The 27,688-nt window shown below is 43.0% G+C and overlaps 2 protein-coding genes and 1 pseudogene across 8 annotated transcripts in view; 2 read left to right on the forward strand and 1 right to left on the reverse strand.

Annotated features, from left to right (window-relative positions):
* NIPA2 (non imprinted in Prader-Willi/Angelman syndrome 2) overlaps positions 1–9,736 on the forward strand; it is a 36,318-nt gene extending 26,582 nt beyond the window's left edge. For 3 of the 4 annotated variants that reach the window (XM_008583612.1, XM_008583613.1, XM_008583614.1), the window contains 2 exons: positions 333–493; positions 8,221–9,736. In XM_008583612.1, coding sequence (XP_008581834.1) covers positions 333–493; positions 8,221–8,855 — 796 coding nt within the window. In that variant the 3' untranslated portion in view covers positions 8,856–9,736. Of the gene's footprint in view, positions 1–332; positions 494–4,455; positions 4,881–8,220 lie in introns of all 4 variants that reach the window. The other variant, XM_008583615.1, reaches the window with a different exon arrangement.
* Positions 4,889–7,266, forward strand: LOC103599471 (annotated as a pseudogene).
* Positions 9,737–12,363: 2,627 nt separating the features above from the next.
* The window catches only part of CYFIP1 (cytoplasmic FMR1 interacting protein 1), a 62,089-nt gene continuing 46,764 nt past the window's right edge, over positions 12,364–27,688 (reverse strand). For 3 of the 4 annotated variants that reach the window (XM_008583616.1, XM_008583618.1, XM_008583617.1), the window contains exons 23-30: positions 23,915–24,058; positions 21,831–21,921; positions 20,050–20,180; positions 17,601–17,673; positions 16,968–17,062; positions 15,974–16,212; positions 15,367–15,514; positions 12,364–13,126 (exon numbers count right to left, since the gene is read on the reverse strand). In XM_008583616.1, coding sequence (XP_008581838.1) covers positions 12,962–13,126; positions 15,367–15,514; positions 15,974–16,212; positions 16,968–17,062; positions 17,601–17,673; positions 20,050–20,180; positions 21,831–21,921; positions 23,915–24,058 — 1,086 coding nt within the window. In that variant the 3' untranslated portion in view covers positions 12,364–12,961. Of the gene's footprint in view, positions 13,127–15,366; positions 15,515–15,973; positions 16,213–16,967; positions 17,063–17,600; positions 17,731–20,049; positions 20,181–21,830; positions 21,922–23,914; positions 24,059–27,688 lie in introns of those variants that run through there. The other variant, XM_008583619.1, reaches the window with a different exon arrangement.

Genomic DNA, 27,688 nt, shown 5'->3' on the forward strand with positions numbered 1-27,688 from the left:
GGCCAGTAAAAAAGACAAAAAGGAAAAAAAAAAAAAAAGAAGAACATAAATTTGTACTAATTGTTGCTCTTTTTATTGTAAATTTCATAGTGACTTCTTACAGTAGAAAGATGGTAGATATACAGGTTTAGTGTATGATGAAGGTGATAACCTAGAAATTTTCATTTTGTGATTGAATGTACATTTTCTTTACCTTGGCTGAAAGAAAGAATCTTAAACTCAGTTTTAGTTAGAGTTCAATGATTTAAATTACGAGTTGTGTTGATATTTAAAAATGAGAAAAGTAAGTGATTATTTTAAAGTTCTTAACCTTCTTTTTCTCCCCATTTTAGTGCCATTCTTTCTTCATACTTTCTAAATGAAAGACTTAATCTTCATGGGAAAATTGGATGTTTGCTAAGTATTCTAGGATCTACAGTTATGGTCATTCATGCTCCGAAAGAAGAGGAGATTGAGACCTTAAATGAAATGTCTCACAAGCTAGGTGATCCAGGTAAGAAAAAAGAAAAGTTTTATTAGTCTTACTGCATTTTACTTTTTAAGTTAGTTTTTACTTTAGTCAAAATTTTATGTGCACATTAATTGTTCTACATGGCTTATTATGAAACATAGTAGTCATGTTCCCTTCCATCCCTCCCCTCCCAACCCATACCCCTATTTTGTTCTTAAACTCTGTATTTCTAAATAACGTGTTTGTATTGCTACTACTTCTTTGGCTTTAGGCATCAACTTTTATATCTGTCATCTATTGTACCTATGTAATTTCGTTTAAATTATTTGTTTACATTATCATCACTACCTTTATCTTAGTCATATTATGACTACTTTTCCTTTCTTGTATGACTTGTGATTTTCCTGAACTAATAATTATCTTGTTTGCTCAGTTTTCTGTGAATTTATCAGTTCATCCTAGAATTCTTCCCTAGTTGTCTAATTCTACTCTCAGTAATTTCAAACATATTAGGTATTCTTGGTTTCATTTCTTTTCAAGATTTCTCTTCTAGGGCCCTCTGTTTGGCCTCAGTCTAGACCGGCGTCTTGAGAATGCCAGAGCAGTTGCCATCCTGTATTCTCCTGGGCATTCCCTTCACTTCTCACTTTTTCCTGGATCTCTTTATTTCTTGAATCCTGGATTTGCACCTCCATTTTGATGGAGTCACTCTAGGAGGAGATAAGAAAGGGCAAAGAGGAGATGGGACTTGTTGAAACCTCCTGTATCCCAAAGTGTCTTTAACCTACCATGATCTCCATTGTCTACTCCTTTCCAGTGTTGCTGTTGAGAAATCAAAAGCAGTTGATTCTTTATCTCTTATATGTGACTGATTTTTTGGTCTTTGGAAGCATTTAGGTTGTTCCTTTTGCCCTTGGTGTCTGCAATTTCATACTGACATGCCTAGATGTGGGTCCATGTTTGTCCATTGTGCTAGGTACTTGGTGGGTCTTTTTAATTTCAAAATTCATGTCTTACTCTGGGGAACAGAACTGAATTACCCCTTTGACATTCTTCCCTGTTTTCTCTTTGTGAAATTTATCTGTTGATTGGACCTTCTGAACCAGACCATTAATTTTCTTACATTTTTCCCCGTTTTAATTTTTCGTTTTTGCTCTGCCTTCTGGGAGATTTCCTCAGTTTTATTTTCAAGCCCTTCTTTTGAGTTTTTATTTCTGCTGTTATATTTTTAATTTCCAAGAGTTTGCTTTTGTCTTTGAATCTTAGTTATTTTAAAGTCTTTTTACAGGTTGACGTTGTAAGACTGGCCCAAAAGCACAAATATTACTTGTTGGGAAGGCTCATCTCGCAAAGACCAGGAGACAGAGTTCGAGGCAATAACGCAAGAGGTCTTTATTTTCAGCATGCTGAAGGTCACCCCATTTTCAGGACAGGAGTGGCCCTGAGCTCTTAACTCAAGCATCTTTTATACAGTTTGCTAGGCAGGCTTTGGTAACAGGCTGGGTTGTACGCCGTTTATTGGCCACTTTAAGCAATTTTTAAAACCATTGGGCTTTTAGCTTTTGGCGGGCAAAGGAAGGACTGAGGTATTGACCAATGGTCCACCCCCCTCTTTCCTCCCTTGGTGTCCAAAAATAAGGTAATCAGGTGATCATACTCCCTTCCTGGAACAGGGTGAACTTTGGGCTCTTTGGAAAGTCCCTTCCCCCTGGCAGCGGAAAGTCCTAATCTTCTGGAGACGGAAGGTCTTAAGCACCTGGTTTTGTTTACCAAAAAGGTTGGGGGTTATCTCTACCTCCACAACGTCAGTATTAGGATTGTTTGTAGGCCTGTTTCTATGATCTGTTTTTTCTTTTGGTTTCAGGCATTTAGTTTTGTCTTTTGGCATTTTTGATCGAATACTGGACCTAGGATATTAAAAAGTGTAAAGGTTCCTTATGATGTTTTCTTTTCTCAGAGAGAACTTCAGTTCCCTCTGGCACGCAGATAAGAGTACAATAGATCACCTTCACCTCGAAGGTGTCATTTTATGCTTTGCTGGGTCTGGTTTCTTTCCAGTTTGCCTTTATTCTTGTACTTAGTCCCTCTGGCTCTCAAGTGGTAGTTCGGGATGTTGACTTGGGCCCCTCCATCCGTGGAGCCAGCATCTAGGTCTTCATTCCCTCAAGACAAGAAAACCCCTACTCAGCTCTGTGGCATCCTGGCCAGGCTTTCCTGTGGCTTGTCTAACTTCAGCTATGCAGCTTATGTGCTCACAGACACCAGAAGAGGACTTGCACACAGAAACTTGGGCTCATTGCCCTGCAGTTCCCGCCTTTCTAGATCTTGGCCCATTAAGTCCCAGCTGCTTATGCAGCACCAAATTCCTGCTTGTTTTTACCTAGTCCACTGTGAGATCGTAAGTTTCCACTGGCCTTTATGCTCATCCTTGCCCCCTGTGTTGACAGTTGCCCTGAGGGAAGAAGTGCAGAGGTGAGTGCTGGGCAGATTTTTCCCATTTCTCTGTATTTTGGCCCTTTAAGTTCTGGCTTTGATTGCTCTTCAAATAAATGTTTTTGTTTGGGGATTTTTTGTTTTTGTAGTTTATCCATCATTTGCAGTTGTTTTGAGTGCAAGGTTAGTCTGGTATTTCATCATTGTTTCTCTGAGGATATTAATGGTAGTTTTTCTTATTTTGGAGGAAGTGGTTATTTTGAAGTTTTCCTCTGTCTACATGAAGGAAAAAAAGGCTTTGCTTTTTTCTGTTTGTTTTGGCTTCTCTCCTGGTGGTCCTTGGTTGCCTACCTTTATTTAAAAGTCAGGCTGGTCAGATCCACAGCAAAGAACCTTCCATTTTTCTGCCTGGCCTCTGGCATACTGGGAGTTGAGTAGGGAGAAAGAGGTTAATACCCAAATGCACACCTTGCTCCAACCCCCTATTTTAGTTGGGCATCGACATGCTCAGCTGCCTCAGAGTCCTGCAGCATGGAGGGCAGTCACCCAGATGTGCAGAACTGGGCAGGGGTCTAGGGTCTCATTGCTTCTTGAGTGGGCTTTCAGCTGGGCCTTGTCTTCAGTCTTGTCTTCACCCTTCTTCAGAGGCATTTTGTACTTTTTGCATGTTCTGTGCTGTGAACTGTGTTGCTTTCTAATCTTTGATCACCGCTATTGTAAGATTCCACTTTCTTGGATCTGTAATATCAATTATTAGTTATCCTCTGCTTTCTATTGCTATCATCTCCTTTCTTATTCTTGTTTTTGTGTATTTGCTTCTTTAAAAATCCTATTACTATATATTTTCTTAGTGGAGTTTGAGTAAGGAACAGAGTAAATTCATGTGACTTTTCTGTGCCTCAGTTTCCTCATATTAAGATGCAGATGGTAGTATCTGTGTAAGAGAGCAGTTGAGTGCAAATTGCTACATAAAGTAAGGTTGAGTGCAAAATTGCTGAGGTCTGATTAGTTAGCTCAGCTGGTTAGAGTGTGGTACTAATAACACCAAGGTGTAGGGTTTGATACCTGTGCCCACCAGCTACCAAAAAACAAAAAATGTCTGGCCCGTAGTGCCACATAATTATTAGCTATTATCATGCTGGTTTCAATTCCCCATATTCAGCCAGAACCCCAACAGTATTTTTCAATTTCTGTCTTTTTTTTTTTGGCAGCTGGCCAGTAGGGGTATCTGAACCCTTGAACTTGGTGTTATCACCATGTTCTCCTGCGTGAGCTAATTGGCCAGCTGCCAGCTGCTCCTCAAGTTCTCTTACTTACTGTTTACTCCAGCTCTTGTCCCTGAATGTTAGACAATTTTACCACTTTTCGGGAAAAATTGATTTATAACTCCTCTGTTCAATTTTAGCATCTATAAGTTCTTGAATATTCAAAAGCATCTCATAATTTCTCCTCCACTAGTTTCTGTCCCTGTTCCAATTGCACCTGTCTCCCTTGCCTTGTGAGTCAGAACACTTAAGTAGACATAAGATGCTGCTTTAAAAATGTTAGTGGTCTCTGGTATTCCTCCTCAGCTGGGTCAACCATGGCGGCCATGAAAATGCTGAACCCCAAGGCCGAGGTGGCCCGCACCCAGGTGGCGCTGGCGGTCAACATCAGCGTGGCGCTGGGGCTGCAGGATGTGCTGAGGACCAACCTGGGGCCCGAGGGCACCATGAAGATGCTCGTTTCTGGCGCTGGAGACATCAAGTTTACCAAAGATGGCAACATGTTCCTGCACAAAATGCAAATTCAACATCGAACAGCCTTCTTAATAGCAAAAGTAGCAACAGCCCAGGAGGACATAACTGGTGATGGTACTACTTCCAATGTCCTTATCATTGGAAAGCTGCTGAAACAGGTGGATCCCTACATTTCAGAAGATCTTCATCCCAGAATAATCACTGAAGGATTTGAAGCTGCAAAAGAAAAAGCCCTTCAATTTTTGGAACACGTCAAAGTAAGCAGAGAGATGGACAGAGAAACACTTTATAGATGTGGCCAGAACATCTCTTCGTACTAAAGTTCATGCTGAACTTGCAGATGTCTTAACAGAGGCTGTAGTGGACTCCATTTTGGCCATTATAAAACAAGATGAACCTATTGACCTTTTCATGATTGAGATCATGGAAATGAAATATAAATCTGAAACTGATACAAACTTAATCAGAGGGCTTGTTTTAGACTGTGGGGCATGGTATCCTCACATGAAGAAAAGAGTAGAAGATGCTTATATCCTCACGTGTAATGTGTCATTAGAATATGAAAAAACAAGTGAATTCTAGCTTTTTCTTTTTTTTTTTTTGTCTTTTTCCGTGTCCGGCAACGGATCGCAACCCTCAGTGTCGCCCCCGGACCGGACCGGGACCGCCAACGGGATTGCAACCCTCGGTGTCGCTCCCGTGCCTCGCTCAGCCAGTGAGCGGGAACCGGTCTGCATGTGGGATCTGAACCCTCGGGCGGGAGCGCCGCCGCGCTTCCCAAGCGGCGCACTATCCATTGCGCCACCGGGCCGGCCCCGAATTCTAGCTTTTTCTACAAGAGTGCAGAAGAGAGAGAAAAACTAGTAAAAGCTGAAAGAAAATTCATTGAAGATAGAGTTAAAAAATAATAGAACTGAAAAAGAAAGTCTGTGGTGATTTGGATAAAGGATTTGTAATTAATCAAAAAGGAATTGACCCTCTTTCCTTAGATGCTCTCACAAAGGAAGGCATAGTAGCTCTGCGCAGAGCTAAAAGAAGTATGGAGAGGCTGACTCTTGCTTGCGGTGGGGTAGCTCTAAATTCTTTTGATGACCTAAATCCTGATTCTTTGGGACACACAGGACTTGTCTATAAGTATACATTGGGAGAAGAGACGTTCACCTTTATTGAGAAATGTAACAATCCTTGCTCTGTCACATTATTGATCAAAGGACCAAATAAGCACACAATCACTCAAATCAAAGACGCAATAAGAGGTGGCTTGAGGGCTGTCAAAAATGCTATTGATGATGGCTGTGTGATTCCAGGTGCTGGTGCAGTGGAAGTGGCAATGGCAGAAGCCCTGATTAAACATAAGCCCAGTATGAAGGGGAGGGCCCAACTGGGAATCCAAGCATTTGCTGATGCATTGCTCATTATTCCCAAGGTGTGGCTACTTTTAACAGTGAATTTTCTAGACTATGCTAAACCATTTTGATAATGTAGGTTTGTTCATAATGAGGATTTCGGATATATGAGTTTGATCATCTAAATGTATTTGGTTCCTCTTAGGAGGCTTGAATATCCAAAGCTTCAGATGGCAAGAGATAACTTTTAAGAATATTTGCAGCATAAGGGTTATACTTGAGTACAAGCTTGCTTTTTGTTTTTGTTTTAAATAGATGAATGTAGTCTTTTGTACTCATTTGGAGGTATAGTTTTAAATTAATTGAAAATACTGTTCATTTAGGGCCAGCCCGGTGGCGCACTGCTACAGTGCACCGCTTGGGAGCGTGGCGGCGCTCCCGCCGAGGGTTCGGATCCCACATACAGACCGGCCGCTCACTGGCTGAGCAAGGTGCGGGAGCAACACCGAGGGTTGCGATCCCGTTGCTGGTCCCGGTCCGGTACGGGCACGACACTGAGGGTTGCGATCTGTTGCTGGTCACGAAAAAAGACAAAAAGGAAAAAAAAGAAAATACTGTTCATTTATTGTAGACTTCACCATCAATGCTTAGATCCTTTCTTTTCAAGCATTAAATATGTTTACTGTAGGTTCTTGCTCAGAACTCTGGTTTTGACCTTCAGGAAACATTAGTTAAAATTCAAGCAGAACATTCAGAATCAGGTCAACTTGTGGGTGTGGACTTGAACACAGGTGAGTCAATAGTACCAGCAGAAGTAGGCATATGGGATAACAACTATGTAAAGAAATAGCTTCTTCACTCCTGCACTGTGATAGCCACCAACATCCTCCTGGTTGATGAGATCATGTGAGCCAGAATGTCTTCTCTAAAAGGTTGATTTGAAGCTTCTCTTGTATCATAGGAATCTTAAAGACTCTACAGAGTGATCCTGAGGAATACAACTGTGGAATTTTTGTCCAAGCTTCAAATGATTTTCAAAGGAATTTTCTTTTCCTTTAAGAAAAAAGGAGAGAACACTGGCACCTATTCAAAATCTGAAGTTTTGAAAATATAATTACAGTATTTTTTAAACTGCACTGAGCATATACACAAAAAGCAGGTCCTTTTTGCCCAGTGAACAGGATGTTTTGCTTTTGCGCAATGACATAAAATTACGTTAGATAAGCCTATGTTATCTATCTTGTTATTAAAAATATTCCTTGAAAAACAAAAAATAAATAAAAAAATAAAAATGTTAGTGGTATAACAATTTGTGAATATGAAGCATACTCTAATCTTCCATCTAACTAAATTTTTGTGGGTGTGCTTTTGCTGGGACAGCAAAAGAAAGCTGGTTTTTGTCACCTTTCACAGTGATGGAGACACAAAAGATTACTTAGAGCGCATGTATTCAGAGCAATGAGAAGCCTGAAGGGACTGCACCAAGGGAAAACTGCTTCAAGAGAGGAGAGCCCAGGCTCAGCCCCAAGTCAGTTTTTGCTTCAGTTTTTATTGTAAAGACAAAAGTTTCAGAACAAAAACAGATGGTTAATCATAGTGAAAATATAAACAAACTGGCTATGTGACAATCTTCATTAAAGCATGTGTAACTTAAAATAGTTTAAGCAATTTACCATCAAAAGGAGTCATAAAACTAAGCTATGTGACGTATACAAAAAGAAACAATGAGATAATCAGCAAAGTGCCTAACTCCCTAAGAAACTCAAAGAAACAGCTTAGGGTGAGATGTGGAACATTCCCCAAGCAATAATTAATCTAACAGAATGTCCTTGAAGATTTTAACTTACACACTTTCCCATCATTTAGGTTTAGCTAAGCTAAGAGCAACTGTCCCCAGAACAATCCCTGTTCTACTTCAATTCTCATATGTATATCAAAGGCTTTAGTCCTGTGAAAGTTTTCTGATCTTTCTCAATCTTAGCATTTCTAGGTGTTTTCCTAAAGGGTTGGGCTTTGGTCCCCTATACTAGAGGCTTTGGCCTTCTATGCTAAGGACTTTGGTCCTCTAAAATACATGCGTTTTATTTCTATTATTTATTTCATTAATAACTGTTTAGTCAATATCTTCCACAGGTTTTTATTTGGGGGCCATATCTTTTCTTCCTATTAAGTTTATTATAATTTTTTTTTTGATCTTCTGTGGAATATTGGAGAAATTTGACTAAATATAAGTTTTCTTTGCCTCCTCCAGGTTTTGTGGTCTTTGCAACCCTTGTGGTCATTGTGTCTTTGATTTTAATCTTCGTGGTGGGACCTCGCCATGGACAGACAAACATTCTTGTGTACATAACAATCTGCTCTGTAATTGGAGCGTTTTCAGTCTCCTGTGTTAAGGGCCTGGGCATTGCTATCAAAGAGCTGTTTGCTGGAAAGCCTGTGGTGCGGCATCCCCTGGCCTGGATCCTGCTGCTGAGCCTCATCATCTGTGTGAGCACACAGATTAATTATCTAAATAGGGCCCTGGATATATTCAACACCTCCATCGTGACTCCAATATATTACGTATTCTTTACAACATCAGTTTTAACTTGTTCAGCTATTCTTTTTAAGGAGTGGCAAGATATGCCTGTTGACGATGTCATTGGTACTCTGAGTGGCTTCTTGACAATCATTGTGGGGATATTCTTATTGCATGCCTTTAAAGACGTCAGCTTTAGTCTAGCAAGTCTGCCTGTGTCTTTTCGAAAAGATGAAAAAGCAGTGAATGGCAGTCTCTCTGGTATGTATGAAGTTCTTAATAATAATGAAGAAAGCTTAACCTGTGGAATTGAACAACACACTGGTGAAAATATCTCCCGAAGAAATGGAAACCTGACAACTTTTTAAGAAAGACGTAATTAAATGGTTAGTCTCTGATTTTGGTACAAAGCGAATTTGAATATCAGAATGTGTCTAAAAAAGCACTGTCCTCAAATAATGTTCTCTAAAGACAATCTTTTCTAAAGTTTCACTAATTTGGACCAAGAAATTACTTTTCTTATATTTAAACAGTGGTAACTTACAATTTGACCTCATTATATGGCCAGTTTCTACTAACACTGTCTTATTGTGGAGGTACTTTACATTTTGATTCCTTCTCCAAAATCCAAATGCACTGACAGTTTTAAGTCTATAAAAAATGCTTTATTTTTTCATTGGTGATGAAAGTCTGAAATACACATTTGTCATCCCTACTTCATCAATCCGTGATCATATAAGGCTTTTCGATTTTAAAAAAGATCAAAATTATCTGAGTATGTTATCCTGTGATTTATTTACCTTTCCTATAAAAATGACTCCTGTTTGATGAATTATTTTAATTTTGAAATGTTAGTTTAAAGGAATCCTAAATTATTATATGAGAGAAACTCATAGATCAAAAAAGGGTAGGAAATCACACCAAGGAAATATTTCTCAGGCTGAAATTTGTCACCATGAATCTGGTCTGCGTGCATATGGCGGCCATCTGAGACAGCACCTTGCTGAGTCAGCGCATCCTGCATCTGCAGGGCCACTTTGCACCCTGGCTGGGTTTTGCTTTAGTTACTCTAATCCCATGATGCCTGGAACCTTGATTACCATTTTACATCAGTCCTTGTACTTTTCACTATATTTTCATGAGTTAAATTGTCATTTAGACCTTTTAACAACTCTGGGAAGTAAAATCAGAAGACAGGTTATTTCTTAAATTTAGCTCACGTTATAATAAAAAGACAAGTTGAAACAAATTTCTAAGTCTGAATGCTTAGAACTAACTTAAAATGCTTGTAAAATATGGTCTCTTCATACCAGGTATTTTACTTAAGAGTTTGTTTGGGGCTGGCTGGTTAGTTCATCTGGTTAGAGTGTGGTGCTGATAACACCAAGGTCCAGGGTTCAGTGCCTGTACCACCATCTGCAAAAAAAAGTGTTTGGACTTCTGTATATTTTGGTCTTTCAGAAAATATGGTGACGGGCCGAGCCCGTGGGGCACTTGGGAGAGTGTGGCGCTGGGAGCGCGCTAGTGCTCCCACTGTGGGTTCGGATCCTATATAGGGATGGCCGGTACGATGCGCTCACTGGCTGAGTGCGGTGTGGCCGGTCACAAAAAGGACAAAAAAAAAAAAAAAAAAAAAGAAAAAGAAAATATGGTGAAATGTTACACTTTCCTCTATGTAATGGAGACAGAAAAAAGAGAAAGAATTCACTCAAAGTACCATGAATAAGGCCTGGAGGGACTGCCACCCATCAGGGGAGCAGCCCCAATTCAAAATCAGCCTTTCTTTTTATTGACAAGACAAGGAAGTTTCACAAGAAAAGTCAGTTGATTCAGTCATCAAAGAAGGACATAAAAACAGGCTGTGTAAAACTTGTAACAGCAGTAAATTAACAAAGTGACATTCCAGAATGTAATTTGTAAAAAAAACTAGGTTAATTTACCAACAGCTTGTCTTTAGTAAACATTTTCTTTTCCACATACTTCCTATAGCACTTTCCTTAGCATATTTAAACAGCATTAAAGCAGTTTCCTTACCATATCTTAAGAACAATCAGTAGGTTAAATAGTCAATAGTCATTCAAGCCAGAATCAAACCAGCAACCTAAAACAGTCAAAGTACACAATCCCATCCCTAAACAGTGATTACAATTGATTAGATGGCTTTTGCCAAACATCTGTGGACTCTTGTCCCCTTACTCAAGAGCCTTTTGGCTCATTCATTCATTACCTAAAAATCCTATTCTAAGATCAAAGGAGAATCATTTCTAACCCACTACAACAAAAATTTTTTTATGGAAAATTTCAAACATGCAAAAAAGGTAGAATAGTGTAATGAAACCCCATCCAGGGTTTAAAACCTATCCACTCAGCCATTGATTAACATTTGAGAAAAAAGTATTGGCGAATTAATTTCCACCTGGCTGGTAGGGAGAACATGGGCTTGGATGTCCCAGTCTGCTACTTCTGAAGTGACACAGGTGGATCAGGGCTGAGCCACCACTGGGCCCACAATACCCCATGTGGTTCTAGGGCTGACATCCCATGCCACACTCGATTGACTTTGTCAGGGCAGAGTTGACAGTTACCAAGTTTCATGGAGTAAATTCCCTTTTTTTCAACTTTATTATTGACCCTCTAAGGAGCCATTTTAGATATCATTTTTAACCATCTCTACCCACATCATTTTAATACCACAGATGTGCTTTATATCTGCTTACGTACTATATCTGTGCTATGTACCCATTGGAGGGCGATAGTACCCTGAGAATGTGTAGGTTAATGCTAATAAATTCTAATTACTTAATATTTTATAGTACTTGAAGTCATCTTGTACATAAGCACTACATTTTATTTGGTATATAATTAAGCCTTAAAAAAGTAATATAAACTAGTCAATTTTTCATTGTTTGCCATACTTTACAGGGTGAGAACAAATACCACCTCTTAGTCTGTAGCAGAATGCTGGCCTCAGGGTTGTTAATTGACATTACTAAAAGCAACATTTTTAGGTAACTTTTATAAAATATAGTTGTTAAAATAAACTTCATGTAACTCAAGGTTAACAGTACAGCACAATAGTTCATGTGCTTTATTTCTGTACTATGCATGGTGCTCCTAGACTTTGGTGTTGTTTCCAAAGGCATAAGGAAGGTACTCCTAATTTTTAATGGGAAAATGGCATCCATAGAAAAGTTTTAAGATTGCTGAAAATTGTGATACTCCAGATGTGAAATGACTGCCAGGTCAAGACATAAAGTGAGTTTAGTTAATGTTGGTCTAGTATCTATCTGTATTGTTCAGTCACAACAGACAGGCATAGAATTTATTATCATCACTCAGGATTTTCAGAAACTTATATTCCTAATACTTTAAAATTTGGCTTTAGTTTCTCAATTCTTACCCATTTCCATGATTCCAGTAGTAGACTGGACTCTCATTTAGAGATCACATGGGCCAAATCCAGCCATGAGACAGTTCACCAGCAGTTGGGAAGGAGAGCTGAGGCTGTTGAGATGAGGACTCAATCCTCAGTCCCTTCTTGCAGCACACACCGTCCCAGGCCAGTCTACTTTTCTCAAACTACTGACCACCAGGTTATGGAAGCATGTAACACAGAGGCACTGAGTGTCCATCACATCTAGAATGGAGCAGCCAGCATGGCTGTTGCCTTACCTTTCATCCCTGCAGAAACCTAAATGTAAAGCTACAAGTGTGTACTGCTGAGAAGAGCAGTGTTTTGAAAGGTGTCATGATCTTGTCCCACCTTGTAATCCTGGGGGTGACCCAGCCTCTGACCTGGGACCAGTCTGTGACCTCAGGTAGAGTACCTTGCCTGAGCCAGTGAGCACAAGGTTGTAGAAAATGAATGAACACAAATAGATTTCATTAGTTTTATTTCTGTAACCTTTAAATCATACCTCACAGATTAGATTTTATCACAACTGGATTTAATGAAAGCAGAGGAATCAAGTTCACTATTTTCTGAAACAATGACATAAAGAAGGAACAGGAACACTGATTGATTTAGAAGAGATTGTTCATAAAAGACCATCAGAAAAATCCCTAAACAAAACCTAAATAGTTAATCATTAAATTTAATGATAATTGGTAAAGGATTTTAATACAATTAACTGGTAGTACGTTTCTTAAGGGATGAATGAATGTGCTCAGCAGCATTTTAGGACACAGCTACCTACAGGAACTTTCCATAGAAGAACTGAAAATAATTCTGTAAGAACATGACAGCAACACTGCAGCCAATATTCTTAGACATCCTAACTAACAAAATCGTATACAATTTTAGTCTAGAAAAATAAGTCAATTTTATAAAATTAAGCTTTTAGATCAAAAAAACACCCCCTTTATCAGGTATAGAGATACTCAAAAAAATAGTCCCTAAAAATCTCACTAAACCATTTATGATGAGAAAACCATGACGTTAGTTTCTAAAGGCTGTGGGCACAGTGGTGCACCTTCAGCTACTGGCCAGGGACTGGTGGATGGGCGGCTGGAAGCAGCGCACATGCTCCACGGGCATGTTTTCCCCGTCACCTGACTTCAAGTACTTGTCCAGGATAGTGATGATCTCATCATTAAGAATCTGGAACTTGCGAATTCTCTCCACCATCTTCTTCAAAGGCTGTAACAGTTAAAATTAGGATATTTATCTATTAACACATGTACATTTATTCTTCATGTTTCAAAATGCCAAGATTTTCACATTTTCTCAGAAAAATTATAGCAAACTTTTTTGACATACCTATCAGCTCTTTAATGCAACTATTAAAACAAAGAATATATTTTGAATTTAAGCACACTTCTCTGTCAGTTTCATGCTTACTATAGTCACTCATTTTTACAACTTACAGGCCTGTTCTTTCAACAGACAGCTATTATACTGTGTGCTGAAAGCTGGGAGTATAAGGATGAAGATAATATGGTTGGTGGGGAAAGAGTAAACTAATGTATTACAAGTTTTATAAAAGCACTGCTGGTTCTGCCCGTGCAGGAGGTGAAGCGGAGCAGGGCTCCCTCAGGGGCAGATGCCAACAGCAGCAGTGAGGTGAGGAGGCAGCCTGGGCCAGAAGTAAGCTGGACTGTACTTGGAGACACCCTGGAGGCAGGACCCTCTAACTAGCACAACCAGAGATGAGCAGGAGCAAACACAAATCTTGAGAGGAAGACAATATATAAAGTTGAATCAAGTAAGAGCCCAGTACATAAAGGAACATTTCAGATATTTAGATATAATACATGAAGTGCATAAAAAACTAAGAGATGGGAAAAATTTAGTTAAGATGATAAAATTATCAGTTACCACCAAGATTTGAAGAACCAAATTGAACTTTAAAAAATAAGCTAATGATTTTTAAAAATAAAAATGTAACAGATTAGATATATCTGAAGAAAGTACTCTAGATATAACCCAGAGAGCCAAGAAAATGGAGGTGTAGGAGGCAGAACGGCTCCTCAGAGACATCCACGACCAACCCTGGAACCTGTGAATATGTGACCTTACACAGCAAAAGAGACTTAGCAAATGTAGCTAAGGCTATGGACTTGAAGATTGGCCAGGTCGACTTGCTCTAATCATATGAGCAGAGAACTTCCTCTAGCTGGATAGAGCCAGGAGAGATGTGGCAGAAGGGAACGTTGGAAAATAGCAAGCTGAGAAGGCTTGGTGCACTGCTGCAGAAGGGGCCACATGGACAGCCAGCAGGAAATGGGACCTCAGTCCTATGAATGCAAGGAACCTAAATGAGCCTGTAAGCAGTTTCATCTCCAGAGCCTCCAGAGGGAATACTGCACCACTGACATGTCAATTCTGGCTCTGTGAGTGCTATGGTTTGAACGTCCCCCCCAAAGCTCACGCTGGAACTTCATCCTCGATGTGGTATTTGAAAGGTGGGGTCTTTGAGAGGTGACTGGATTGTGAGAACTGTGCACTTATGAATGGATTAATCCATTTGTAGATTAATGGATTATGGTTTAATAGGTTATCTGGGAGTGGACTGGGGGCTTTATAAGGACAGGAAGAAGCATGTGGGAATGCACTCTTGCTCGGGCCTCACCATGTGACACCCTGTGTCACTATGGGACTCTGTGGTGAGTCCCTACCAAGAAAGCCCTCACCAGGTGTGCTCTGTGGAACTTGGACTTCCCAGCCTCCCAAACCACAAGAAATAATGTGTTTCTTTATAAATACCCAGTTGCAGGTATTCTGTTACAAGTGACAGAAGACTGACTAATAGTGTGAGTCTAAGCTTGGGCCATGTTGTTCCCAGACTTCTGACCCAGACTGTGAGGAAATAAATGGTGGTGTTTAAACTGCAGAGCCTGTGGTGATCTGTTATGGGAGCAAGAGAAAACAAATACAACAGGGCAAAGGATGTGCAAAGTAAAACAAGAAGGTCTAATATATGTCTAAATAAAGTCCCAAGAGAAGAAAATAGAATGGAAGAAAGGCTACAATATTTGAAAAGATAATGGCTGAGTATTTTCTAGAATTCAACTACAAGGAATCCATAAAAATGGCACAGACAAAAAGATCTTAAAAGCACTAAAAAGCACACTTTGGCTTGTAGAAAGCCAGAACACTGGAATAGTATGCCAGTACTCTGAAAATGCAGATCCTATAAGGTAAGATATGAGGAGATCTAAGTACCTTGAAAAGAGAAGGAAAATGGAATTAGTATTTTATCTGCCAGGCTGCTTTACTTGCCAATTATATTTAGATTCATTTTGGGAATAAAAAGAAAGCTCCAGTTGGTGGTACCTTTATGTACTAGGTGAAGAACATTCCCAGAAAAAACTTGTAATAAGTATAAAGCATAATTTTGCGGAATGGCCGTATATGGTGAAAGACTTTTGTCCACATACCACATTTTTGATAATCTCATCTTTGCCATCGTGTTTCTGGACTTTAAGCAGATGGTAGCAGAAATCCAGCACCGCGAAGCGCCGCTGCTGCCCAAGAAGCACGATGATCATGCAGCCTGCCCAGTGGAGCCCGTCACCAAAACACTGCCTGGAAACAAGAAGCAGTGGGTTGAGTGGTCAAACGACCACACTCTCAAGGGTCTTTCTTGGCACCACATCCACACCATACATATCACTGCCCACGGCTGGGGGAGAATGCTGAGCAGTAGGTTTTTCCCTGTTTTTGGTTCCTCTGCTATGCTGTTTCTTCACCTTTTTTAAGATCATAAACCCTCCCTGAAGAACGACTTTGCAGATCTCCCACCCAGAAAAATGTACACTCAACTTGCATACAGTTGCCACAGGCTCAGCAGTTCTCTGAACACTAGTTCTGAGTCACCTCTGTGGCATCAAGTAAGAAGTCCCTCTTAGGAAGCTTTAAACCAGCTCATTAAGTGTCCGGTCCATTTCAAGAACAACCCACTTCCGCACCTGACTCCCCCAGCAGCTACTCCACCTCACTGGAACTCTGTTCTGTTTCAAAGTGTCAGGCTGAGCACACACTTACTCAACAGTGAACTCGTGAGTCCCCACGGGAATGCAGTAGACAAACTGCATGGCACTCCACAGCCTGTGAAACTCAACACACTCATCCACATGCATGACCCCATTGCTGGGCAGAGGCCCACGCCAGATGGGGTCATCCAGGAAGGTCCGGATCCGCTTCAGGATGACTTCAAACATGGATAGGCCACAGCAGAGCCGCTCCTTTGTCAACAAGTCCCCTTCTCTTGCGATTGCAATTTGCTGCAGAAAGGACAAGAGTGCTGAAACCAAACTATTCCAATTCTGTTTATAACTCGGTGGAAAACTCTTAGCTTGCAGAAGAGGATTTCTAGAAGCAAGCATCAACAAAACAAGCACGTCAGCAGTCGTGTCTTACGAGATTAAATATATTCTATGGTCAAGGGGAATTTTTGAGCACAGCTGTTCTTAACCAGGAGTGATTTTGCCTCCAGGAGACATTTGGCAATGTCCAGAGACATTTTTAGCTGTCACGAGTTGGAGTAGGTCTACTGTCATCTAGTGGGTGGAGGCCAGGGAGGCTGCTAAACATCCTACAATGCACAGGACAGTGCCAGCCGCTCCCGCCGCCCCCCCCCCCCCCCCGGTTATCTGGTTCCAAATGGCACAGTGCCAAGGCTGAGAAATCTGACTCAGCACAAGGTGATGGGGATGTAGCATTTTACCCTGGTACCTTGCCTCCTGTCCTAATTTCTTCTGCTCTTAAAAATCTATGAAAAAGGCTTTGTCATGAAGAGATGGACAAGGACAACAAACAAGTGACATTTACTGTGTGTGTCTTAACGTGCTACGTGGTGTGCTAAGTAAGCCCTTTCCGTGTACTGGCCTGTTTAAACTTCACGACCATCCCTGAAGCAGTCCTGTCACAAACCCCAATTTAGACACTGAGGCCCGTTCGACCACACGATGCCTTTGGGCCTGGGTCCCAGCCCCACCATGTGGCCTGCAGTGGCTGCAGCTGTCACAGCACAGTTTACCTGAGGTGTCCCCAATCTCTCAATCAGAGGGACAAGGTGCAGTGGCCCATACTTGGATTCTAGTCTTTTCATTTTGGCATCAAGTCTCTCCCCCTCTGAAGTGGAAAAAATATTTTATTATATTCTCCTTTGTATGAAAATACGATTGCAAGTTTAATTTTGTTTAAAAAAATGAAAATTTTGTGAGTTAACTAACATTATGTATGTAGAGTCTCTATAATTCTTTTACAGAACTGGCTCATTTGGTATTTTAATCCAAACTGATGGAATTTATGTTATTGAAAATTCCAAACATAATCTAAAGCAGAGAATAGCATGATGAACCCATCATCTGCTGCAACAGTGTTCAAACTCGGGGTCACTCGTTTCATACACACCCAACCCCCTGCTCCCAGGCTATTTTGAAGCAAATCCAAGACATCATATTGGCCATAAATGTCATCCATAAATCTGTTTCAGCCATAAATTTCTCAGTTCTTCAGTATTCCCTTAACTAGATTATGTACACTCTTCCAGTTATGACTGAACAGGCCCTGAGCTCACAGCACGGCCCTGAGCTGTCCGGCTACACCAAGTATGCACCACACTGCAAAGGGGATTCTGGACTCCCCAGCCAGGGACAAACAGGCTCACCTTTCACATGGACTCGCGGCAAGATGTTCTGGAAAGGGGCTGCATGCAACAAGTCACACACCTCCTCTAAAGACTAGAGCAGAGAAAGAAAAGGTCACCTCAGGAGTGTATCTCACAGCCGGACCTGGTGCTGAAAACAAGTGCAAAATAGTGCAAAATAAATACTCTAAGCAGCCTGTCAAAAGAACTCTCTGGGATGCTGGAATGTTCTGTGTCTGTGCTGTCCACTACCGCAGCCACCAGCCACGTGTGGCTATTAAGTATGTGAAATGTGGCTAGTGCACCTGAGGAATTGAGTTTTTAATTTTAGTTACTTTTAATTAATTTAAGTATAGACATGGGTAAAAATGAGCATTGAATGTGGGCTCTATTTTCCAAGATTAGCCAGTTTGGCAGCCCTCTCCCCCTCTTCCCTGCTACTTTGCCACCATCCTCTTAAGAAGAACGAGAGATTGTGACAAGACCTGCTGCACTGACAGAAGGAAGGGTGCGTTCTCTGCAAATGGTGCGGGAGGCAGAAGGAACCAGGGAGCATTGCCCTGCTACCAGTGTCAAGCTCTCCCCACTGAGTCCAGGACAAATGGTGAGCTGCCACTCTGAACCTGTCCTGTATTGAAAACTCCTTTACAGAGGTAATAAAACCCCACACCAGGCCCATTCTCCAGAATGACGCACATGTAGAGAGAAAGTACCTTCCACACGACAGAGGTGTAGAACTCCTAAAACCCACCACAAACCCAGAGATGGTCAAGAACAGAGGAAATGCTGTTCATCTTCACACTGTGAAGCTCTGAGGCCACAGGGAAGGGCCTCGCAGGTCGCGGTGCATTCACCAGCCCATGGCAGTGGAGATGGAAAGGAGCCACCGCTGCCTCCTACTCTACAGCAACCCTGAAATCTTAAAATTCCACAGGAACAAGTAAGCAAAGAAAGAAACAGCTATTGGAACGTCAAGATGTATACTGACTAATGAGATTTTACCCCCTTAGGATTCCCCCAGAGACGACGGCAACACTAAGACCAAGAGGAAGAAGAGAAGACCTATCCGTACTCATCAGCAAGTGTCCCATTGTCACTTAACACAAACTTGGCGCCGGCAGTCAGTCAGCTGCATTTGCCCCACCAGGACACTCCAAAAGGAGGCTAATCATGCCACACCTATCTTCCACTCCTGAGGCCAGCGCCCGCACAGCAGTCCTGAGTTCCTCATGAAGATCTGCATGCGGTGCCAGCCCTGGGCCAGTGCACACAGGAGGGCCTGCTCCCGTGGGGCTCCTGCTCTAGGTTACACAGGTGAAGGGGATGGGGCAGGAAGGATCAGATGGTGACTGCACACTGTGCAAACCCGAAAAAGAGGGTGAATTGATGGGAGTACCAAGCAGCTATGAGAAGGATGAGGAATGCCCCTACATTCCAATGTGGAGTCATCTCCAGGGTATGCTCACTGTGAAGTGACAAAACACAAAGCAGGGAGGCGATGGGCCCACCTGGGCCAAGAGAGGGCAGGAGGGGGGGGCCCAGTGGGACGAGGGGACTGATCTGAGTGGCCAGGCCAACATGTGGAGGTCGGGATGGGGGGCCAGACTCTGGCTCTGCAGGGCCGTCCCCTTGGCCGCCCATGATGCATCCATGTGCTGCTGCAACGAGCTCAAATTTTTGCCCCCAAACCAAACCAGAAAGACAGTGAAAATGGCAGTAAAACCCAGTATTAAAAACAAATGTGCAATCTAAAGCTATTCTAAAACAAAAAGCTCATTAAACACACACACACAAGCTACCCGGATTTTCAGGTTGGGTTTAAGGAGCAGGATTTAAAACACAAAATGAAACAATCCTTCAGGAGGCTAGAAGATGGATTTACCCAATGTACAAGATTAGAATAAGATCAACAATTTTGGTTCTAAGATAAAACCATGAGCTATAGGGAAGCACAGGCTGGAGGAATACCTGCACAACCCCCATGGGGGTAAAGGGCCAGGAAGCATTGCACCCGCCATGTCACTGCTTAGGCAGCAGGGTGGCCAGGCTGTGACCTTGTTACGCTGTCCCCAATACAGCACAGGGTGCATGCAGCTATTTAAGTTAAAATCAGTTCCTCAGTCACACCAAGCCACACTTCAGGTGCCTGGCAGCCTCGGGTGTGGACCCCTCCCTTGCTGCAGAGCTCTCCTGGGCAGCGGTGCTTTGTACCTTGCACGTTCATCACATCTGTCAGTTTAGAGGTTGCAAATATCACAAAATAAAACATTTTATGATGTTCACACAGAAAAACATTCTTGAGACAATAAACCACATTTTGGTCTTCAATTGTAGGAGACAAATTCAGATTAAAGTCTGAATAGTCATGAAAAAACGGTGCTCTACAACACCACCCCTCCCCACACCCCACTAAAGAACTGCCAATAAAGAAAGCCTTCTCTTTCACCAGCAGGGACAGATGCGCACTCACCAGGCTCTGCTCGATGAGCAGGCAGAAGAGGACTGCATTGCCCACCTCCCGCAGGTTCTGGAAGCACACTGTCTTCAGCTCCGCGTACTCAACAATGTCCTTCAGCTGGTGGTGGAAGAACTCCAGGATGCCTGTGGGGCAGACAGAAGTCAGAGGCAGGGTTGGGGGAGGTTGGAGAGGCCAGAGCCCTAGCAGCAGGGGTCCACAGCCAAGAACACCCGCTTTCCTGACACTGCCACCGTGTCCAGCTGTGGGGAGGGCTGCAGCGTCCCATCCCTGACATCTTCCCTGCAATGGTGGTTTGTTCACCACCTGGGCACGTCTTCCCCAGGCCTCTCAGCCTGAGCCTCAGCACCAACACCTCTTCCTCAGTCAACCTCATATCTTCAAGAAGGCCGTGAGGACAGGAAACGTCACCACATTGCAGAATAAAGGAGAAAGACCATATTGTCATCTCCAGCTGAGGCAGACAAAGTATTTAATAAAATGCGATATCCCTTCATAGGCACAGAAGGGAATAAGCATGATCTGATAAAGGGCCTCTACAAACCCTGCAGCTTACATCATGCTCAGTGAGGGATCCTGCGCACTTTCTCCCCAAGTTCCAGAGCAGGGCGGGTGTGTCCTGGACAATGTAATAAGGCACAAAAAGACTGGAAAGAGAGCCAGCCTTCCCTAGCTTGATACGTGGATTCAGCGCTCACCCAGCTGAAAATTGACATGCGGACTCCAGAATGTGTGTGGTCATGCAGACCTAGAGTAGCCAAAACTACCCTGAGACGAACCAAGTATGAGATTTGATCCAGCCGCCTGTGAGATGGCCCTCTGTGCACTGCAGCCCACACCAGCAGCTCATCTCCCATTGTAGTGAGCTCAGACCCCTCAGGGAAGGGACGCCCCTCACTATGCTATCCCCCAACATGCGTGAGGGAGTGCCGCCAGCAACAGCCCCTGCATGAAGCCTTGCCTATGATGGATCTGGCCTAAAGGGCTTCCTCTTCAATGCTTAAAATTCCCATCTCTAGTCAGGATGTAGGCAGTGTTACTACCCCAACATTACTCGTGTACCTTCTGACAGCAAATTCAAATGAGATTCTCCTAAACATGGGCCCCTGCATGGCTGCGGTTTCCCTTCTCCATGGACTGCCCACGAGGACTGTCCCGTTGGTCACCATATGTGAGCTCAAGTCACTTAACAAGACAAGGCTGGTGTTCAACTGCCCAGCTTTCAAAAAAATATTTGCAGATAAGAGACAAAAAGCAATTTTGTTAAGTGACAAATTTGTTGTCCAATTTTATCACAACATAATACTTTTCAACATCTTTAAGTCTAGTTATTTGGACAGCCCAAAACCAGCCTGTGGCAAGCCTTATGGGCCTGGACCCTGAAGGGCACATCTGCTCACAGGTCCTGCTGGATAGGCTTGAGCAGGAGAAGGGTCAGGACCAGTGCCCCTCATGAGCCTGCACCTGAGGAGCAGCCTAGAGGGCAGCAGCACTGGTGGTCACACCACTGCCCCACCCTGGCAGTGATTTTCCTGTAGGAGAGCCCCAGCACCTCTCAGGTGCCTCATCTGTGAATGTGGCCCAAATACCTTCCTGCACACCTGCCTCCCAGCTCTGCTGTCAACAGTCAGGCTCTGGTTGGGGCACTCCTACCTCCTCCCACCTGGGGAAGGCAACCTTAGCCTTCTCGATAATGTCTGACTTGATTTCCCTTAGTGTGGTCGAGGGTCCCTAGAGGAGTGCCCTTGCGCCTGGCCATAAGGCACCGTGCTCACCAGGAGAGCCGTACTCATGCCGGGGCAGGCGGCAGATCTTGGGCATCACCTCCATCAGCGTCTTCACGTACTGTAGGATTGTACCTTGCAGCTGTGGGAGAGACAGGCTGCGCTGACCACTGGCCTCCACTCTCCGGAAGGCTGTGGCTGGCGCATGTTCTGAAAATGAGGCTGTTAGCAAAACACATGGCGATAACCAGGACTGCAGAATCATTTTGGCTGGGAATGAAATCCCATCACGGAAAGCAACCTTCACTAGGTGTCTTTACATGCCTGACTAAACTCATGTTCTAAAACACAACCTCCCTCTCAAGATGCAAGTGGCCTGAGGTGTGACCAGGAGAAGGGCAGGAGAGCTCAGGTGGCCAGGTGTTGCCCACGCAGATGTGCTGTCAACACCATGCGCGCTGGTAGCTCCACAATGGCAGTTCCCCCAGGACAGGCTCTCATTCCTCTGGTGGACTGCATGCAGCCTCAAGGCTGGACCATGTCTCCTTCATGTTCAGTGTGGCAAGGCCAGGAATGCTAATACCTGCCAGGTTACCAAGTGCTTTGGGGCAGAACCCTAGGGGGTCCTGGAAGGGTCTGGGAGGGTCATGGGGTTACGGCTGTGCCAAACCACCAAACTCTTCTATATTCTAACTTATTTCTGATCTGGTGCTATATAATTGTAGCTTTATCAACTTCTTAGAATTCTATTGGCCTTTGCTTTGCTTTGCAGTCATGAACTTCATGATCAGATCATCTTCCCTTGATGGATTGCTGCTGTAGTCAGGTGGCCGCGAATTCAGTTTCAAGCTTTCTCCTGGCTAGTGTGTGAATCACAGGAAAGATATGAACATCTATACTTGGCAATAATGAAACTTAAAGAAATGAGCTCGATTACAGAAAGAATATTAAAATAATAAAAAAAGATGAAAGACTTTAAAAAGTTCTCAGAAAACAAAATCCATTACAGCCTACAAATGGTACCATCCTACCTTTCCCTTTTCAAAAACTCAGTGACTTCCAAAGGCTTCTATGCACATGGTGGTACAAGCACAACCTCTGACCTGAACCTGGTGTCAGATACACATGCATCTGAACCCTTTAGTCACATTACTTAACCCCTAGTATCCAGAAACAGGGCACATACCACCCAACTTACACATGCAAATCACCCCTACCACGCTCACTTTGACGTAATGGGAGCCTCTGCACAGTGGTGGCACACAGACCCACTGGCGCCCCATGGCCTCGCTTCTGGGCCTCTCCCTCTCTGCAGCCCTCTGCCCCAATAAACCCCTCAGAGCCTCCACAGACTCCCAGCTCTGCATGGCCAATAATTTCTACTACATTCCCAACACAGATGTTTCCTTGAAATCCATGTTTTAAGAAAACTTGTACTTCATAAACAGAAACAGGAGTCTTCACAGAATTACCCCTTCCCAGACACTCGCCAGCCAAAGAAAGCAGGCTGAGACAAGTGTGTTTCTATCACGACCTCCTGGCTCCTGTTCTGTCCTCCATCTCCAGGACACTGTGTTCTCCTACAAGTCTTGGGCGACAGCAGTGGTCCTTTACAAGGCAGGGGAGGACTACTTCTGCACATAAAAAGATGGGCCGGCCCAGTGGTGCACTCGGTAGAGTGCGGCACTTGGGAGTGCGGCGGCGCTCCCGCGGAGGGTTCGGATCCCATATAGAGACCGGTCCGCTCACTGGTTGAGCGTGGTGTGGGCACGACACCGAGGGTTGCGATCCCGTTGCCGGTCGCGGTAGGGGCGCGACACTGAGGGTTGCGATCCCGTTACCGGTCACAAAAAAAGACAAAAAGGAAAAAAAAAAAAAAGCAATATTCTCTTATATGGAAGGCAATATTTTGGTAATTCAAAACTCCTGTGAGTCAGTTAAAATAACATGGATCCATTCTCTTGAATCAGGATGGATGGGGGAGAACTCAAACTACATATGGTCAGGTGTCTGAAGCTAAACTGAATCTACTCATCTGTTAAGAATCCAGTCCAGACGGAGAGAGAATACTCCCTGACTTGCTCTACCCCAGTGAGTCCACACTGTGTGAAGGAGGCCCGTCAGGAGGAACCTACCAGGCTCTTGACGACTTTCAGCAGCTCCTCCATGACCACGGCAATTCCCTGGTAGCCAAGCAGCCGGCAAATGACTTGAAAGTGTGGAGGCCCGACAAAGTTCCGGTAGCTGCCATAAATGCTGGAGTAAGCCAGGTTCAAAGCCTGGGGAACACGGAACAGAGCTTTCAACATGGTTCCTATGCACACATGTGGACGAAGAATCAGTGCACGAAGACGCACTCAACAGACACAACACTTTCAAATGAAGGGATCCAGGGAGTTTACTTATGAAATATACTGCTCTTGCTGGTACGTAAGTCTTCAACCTCTTATGAAAGGCAAACTCCTCATAAGGCTGTGGGAGCTGCCTTCTCAGGGATGCACAGGGTGCCCCAGGAGAGCAGCCCCTGCAAGTGGGAGGTGGTCAGGGTGGTTCCTGTAAAGGACACCATCAAGCTCCTGAAGGACATGGGTGCAGATGGCAGGGAGACCCCCAACGTAAGCACTCAATGCTATAAATCTCCCTCTCTGCACTTCTCAAGTGCATCCCACAAATTTTATTGTTATATTTGCACTTCATTCAGTTCACTGTATTATTTAATTTCTCTTGAGACTTATTTAACCTGTGGAATATTTAAAAGTGTATTATTTCCAAGCGTTTAGAGATCTTCTTGTCATCTTTTTATTATTCATTTCTAGTTTGAGTTCACTGTGGTCAGAGAACATACTCTGTGAGACTGCAATTCTTTTAATTTTGTTGAGGTTTGTTTTATGGCCCAGGATATGGTCTACCTCGGTGAATATTTCATGGGCACTAGAAAAGAATCTGTGTTCTGCTGTGTGGGGTGGAGTTATTCTATGCAAGACAATTAAATTCTATTGGTTGATGGTGGTGTTCAGTTCTTCTCTATTGTTGCTGATTTTCTGTCTACTTGTTCTATCCATTACTGAGAGAAGGGAGTGTTGAAGTCCCAAGCTATAACTGTGGGTTGTTCATTTTTCCTTCCACTTCTATCAGTTTTTGCTTCATGTACAGCAGCACTGTGTTTGGTGTATAAATACTTAGGATTGCTATGTTATCCTGGTGCTTTGACCCTTTTATCATTATGTGATGTCTCTGGTAACATTCTTAACTCTGACATCTATTTTATCTTATATTAATATAGCCACTCCTGCTTTCTTCTGATTGCTATTTGCATGGTATAGCTTTTTCCATTCTTTAACTTTCAATCTACCTGTATCATCAATATAAAGTTTCTTGTAGCAGATAGTTGAGTCATGTTCTTTAATCCATCCTGCCAACCTCTGTATTTTAACTGTATTTAGACTACTTATACTTAATATGTTAACAAATAATGTAATTATTGATATTTTGGGGGTTATGCCTACTATTTTCTTCTTTGTTTTCTATTTGTTCCCTGTTTTTCATCCCTCTGTTTCATTCTTTCTATTTTCTTATGGGTCACTTAAACATTTTTTAGAATTCCATTTTGATTTACCTGTAGCATTTTTGACTGTACCTCTTTGTATAGATTTTTTTTTTTAGTGGATGCTGTAAGTATTACACATATACATAACTTATCAGTCTACTGTTATCAACATTTTACTACTTTGAGTGAAGTGTACCAACACTGCATCCATTTAGGTCCCTTTATCAACCTTCCCTTTGTAATTGTCTTAAATATTTCCTATGCAGACAAAGAGCCACATCAGGACTGCAAGGATTCTGAGAGTGTGCAAGGAAGAGTCAGCACAGCATGCCTGGTTGTTCAACTCTCACGTGTCTTCAGGAGAGCCTGTCCTTAGAATGTTCCCTATGTTATGAATTGATAAGGTTGTTTTCTATACCTGGGACACCTGACTGTACTATACAAGCTTGTCTAGGTCATCTGTGCAAATAGAATTATTTATGGCCAACACCTCCTTTCCTTCTGGGGGTTCTGGAGTTTCAGAAATCACGGCCAGTCACACAGGTGGTATGTGTCTATGTGTCAGCCCCAGGTTCACTTGGCTTCTTTTCCCTAGGCAGAAACACTTTGCACATCCCATGTGTCCCCTGTGAGGGAGAGCTTTGGAAGCCTGTGCTGGGTTCCATCTAGACTCCACCTGCTGCAACTGTTTTCCTTACCAATCCTGCTTTGTACCCTTTTGCTGTGATATACAGTATCCGTAAATACAACTGACTTTAAATCCTGTGAGTTGTTCTAGTGAATCACCAGATATGTGAGTGGTTAGGGCCCCCCAAACAGAGTCTGAGTCTAAACTGATTATAAAATGGTACACTGAGGCTGGCCAGTTAGCTTAGTTGGTTAGAGCACAGTGTTTTAACACCAAGGTAAAGGGTTCAGATCCCTGTACTGGCCAGTCACCAAAATACAAACAAAAAACTACACTGACCAAATTGGACACATTAAAGAATTGAAACCCTGCCAAGTGCCTGTCCTGTGCCCAAGCCCTGCAATCCTCTCAGACTGGAAAGACTCGACAGAGCATCAGCTCAGACACACTCCCTCCTCCCAACTCCACCACTGTGCTCTGGCTGCTGGAATTCTGTGTAACATTTTTGCTTGATAACAGGTTCAATGCTCAAAAAGAAAAACATGAGAATCATTAGTGAACTCTAATGACCTCATGTCAGAGAAGGCGCTGCTCAATGAATACACGGTCCCTGACCCCACCACTGTCTGGCTTCCCTGTGCATGAGGCTCACTCCAGAGACAACCCATCTCAGAGACAGCACGATGAGGGCAACAAAAAGCAGACATGACTTAACTACTGAGAGGGAGGAGAGGAGGGCAAAGTTACAAGTACCACATTGTAAAATAGTTAAACTCAGAGGAGGGAAGCACTCCGGATGCCTGGCCTCAGAGCTCAGCTCAAAAAAGACTGTGCTGCCCAGGCCTGATGCAGAGACTCCGGCCCTGTCCAGCAACTGAGCAGGTGGGTGGCACCCCCAGAGACAGCTCCAGACTCACTTGTGGTGCGGCTCGGGTTCTCTAACTTTCATAATGTTCCTGTAAACTTCACATAAATCAGGAAAATGATAGGAAAAAGATACCAGTAATGTGTTCAAGGGCGTTCTGCTCAGAGCAGGCATTCTGCAAGTGGCGACATTACCAGGAACCAAAAGTATAACACTGTCATTAATGGGTCGCTCCTCTAAGTTGACCTTATTCCTGTAAGACACTAGCCCTAGCTCATGATTCATAAGAAAGAACTAGTGGAGTTCTTGAATTGGATTCCTGTGTATTCCCTAATCACATAGCTACAAACACTATAAATCACGCTGCAGTGGAATAAAGAGTATCTGACACATGCGAGTGCTTGCAGGTGAGGCTGTCTGTTTTGAATACTCTCTGTAACCCTGACATCATAATGTTTTGCATTCTGCCTTTTTGTGGGGAGCATCCTCAAAAAAGTATCATATATTATGTATGACATAAACAGTCAACATCAATGTCACTTGTATAACAGCCCAAACAATCTAACAACTACAAAATACTGGTTTAGGTCGTAAGAACAAAAGTTACACAAACATAATTTCTCAAACTGAGGCTGAAATCTGTTACACTGAGGTGCAAGTTCAGTCACAAATGGTTGCACTAAAAAAATCAAATTCAAGTAATCTACTCTTTCTTTCCCCTCAAAAGGGCACCAGCTTTGTGGATTCCCTGAAGTGGGCATACTCCTGTGGGCACATCAGCAAGGTGCCGACCAGCACAGAAAGGGCTTGGGTGCTCTCTGATTGTGGGAAGGTGCAAGGACTGCCTCAAGACAAATGCAGACTCTGGA

This window comes from Galeopterus variegatus, unplaced genomic scaffold, assembly GCF_000696425.1.
Source record: "Galeopterus variegatus unplaced genomic scaffold, G_variegatus-3.0.2 Scaffold2979, whole genome shotgun sequence".
Taxonomy (NCBI): domain Eukaryota; kingdom Metazoa; phylum Chordata; class Mammalia; order Dermoptera; family Cynocephalidae; genus Galeopterus; species Galeopterus variegatus.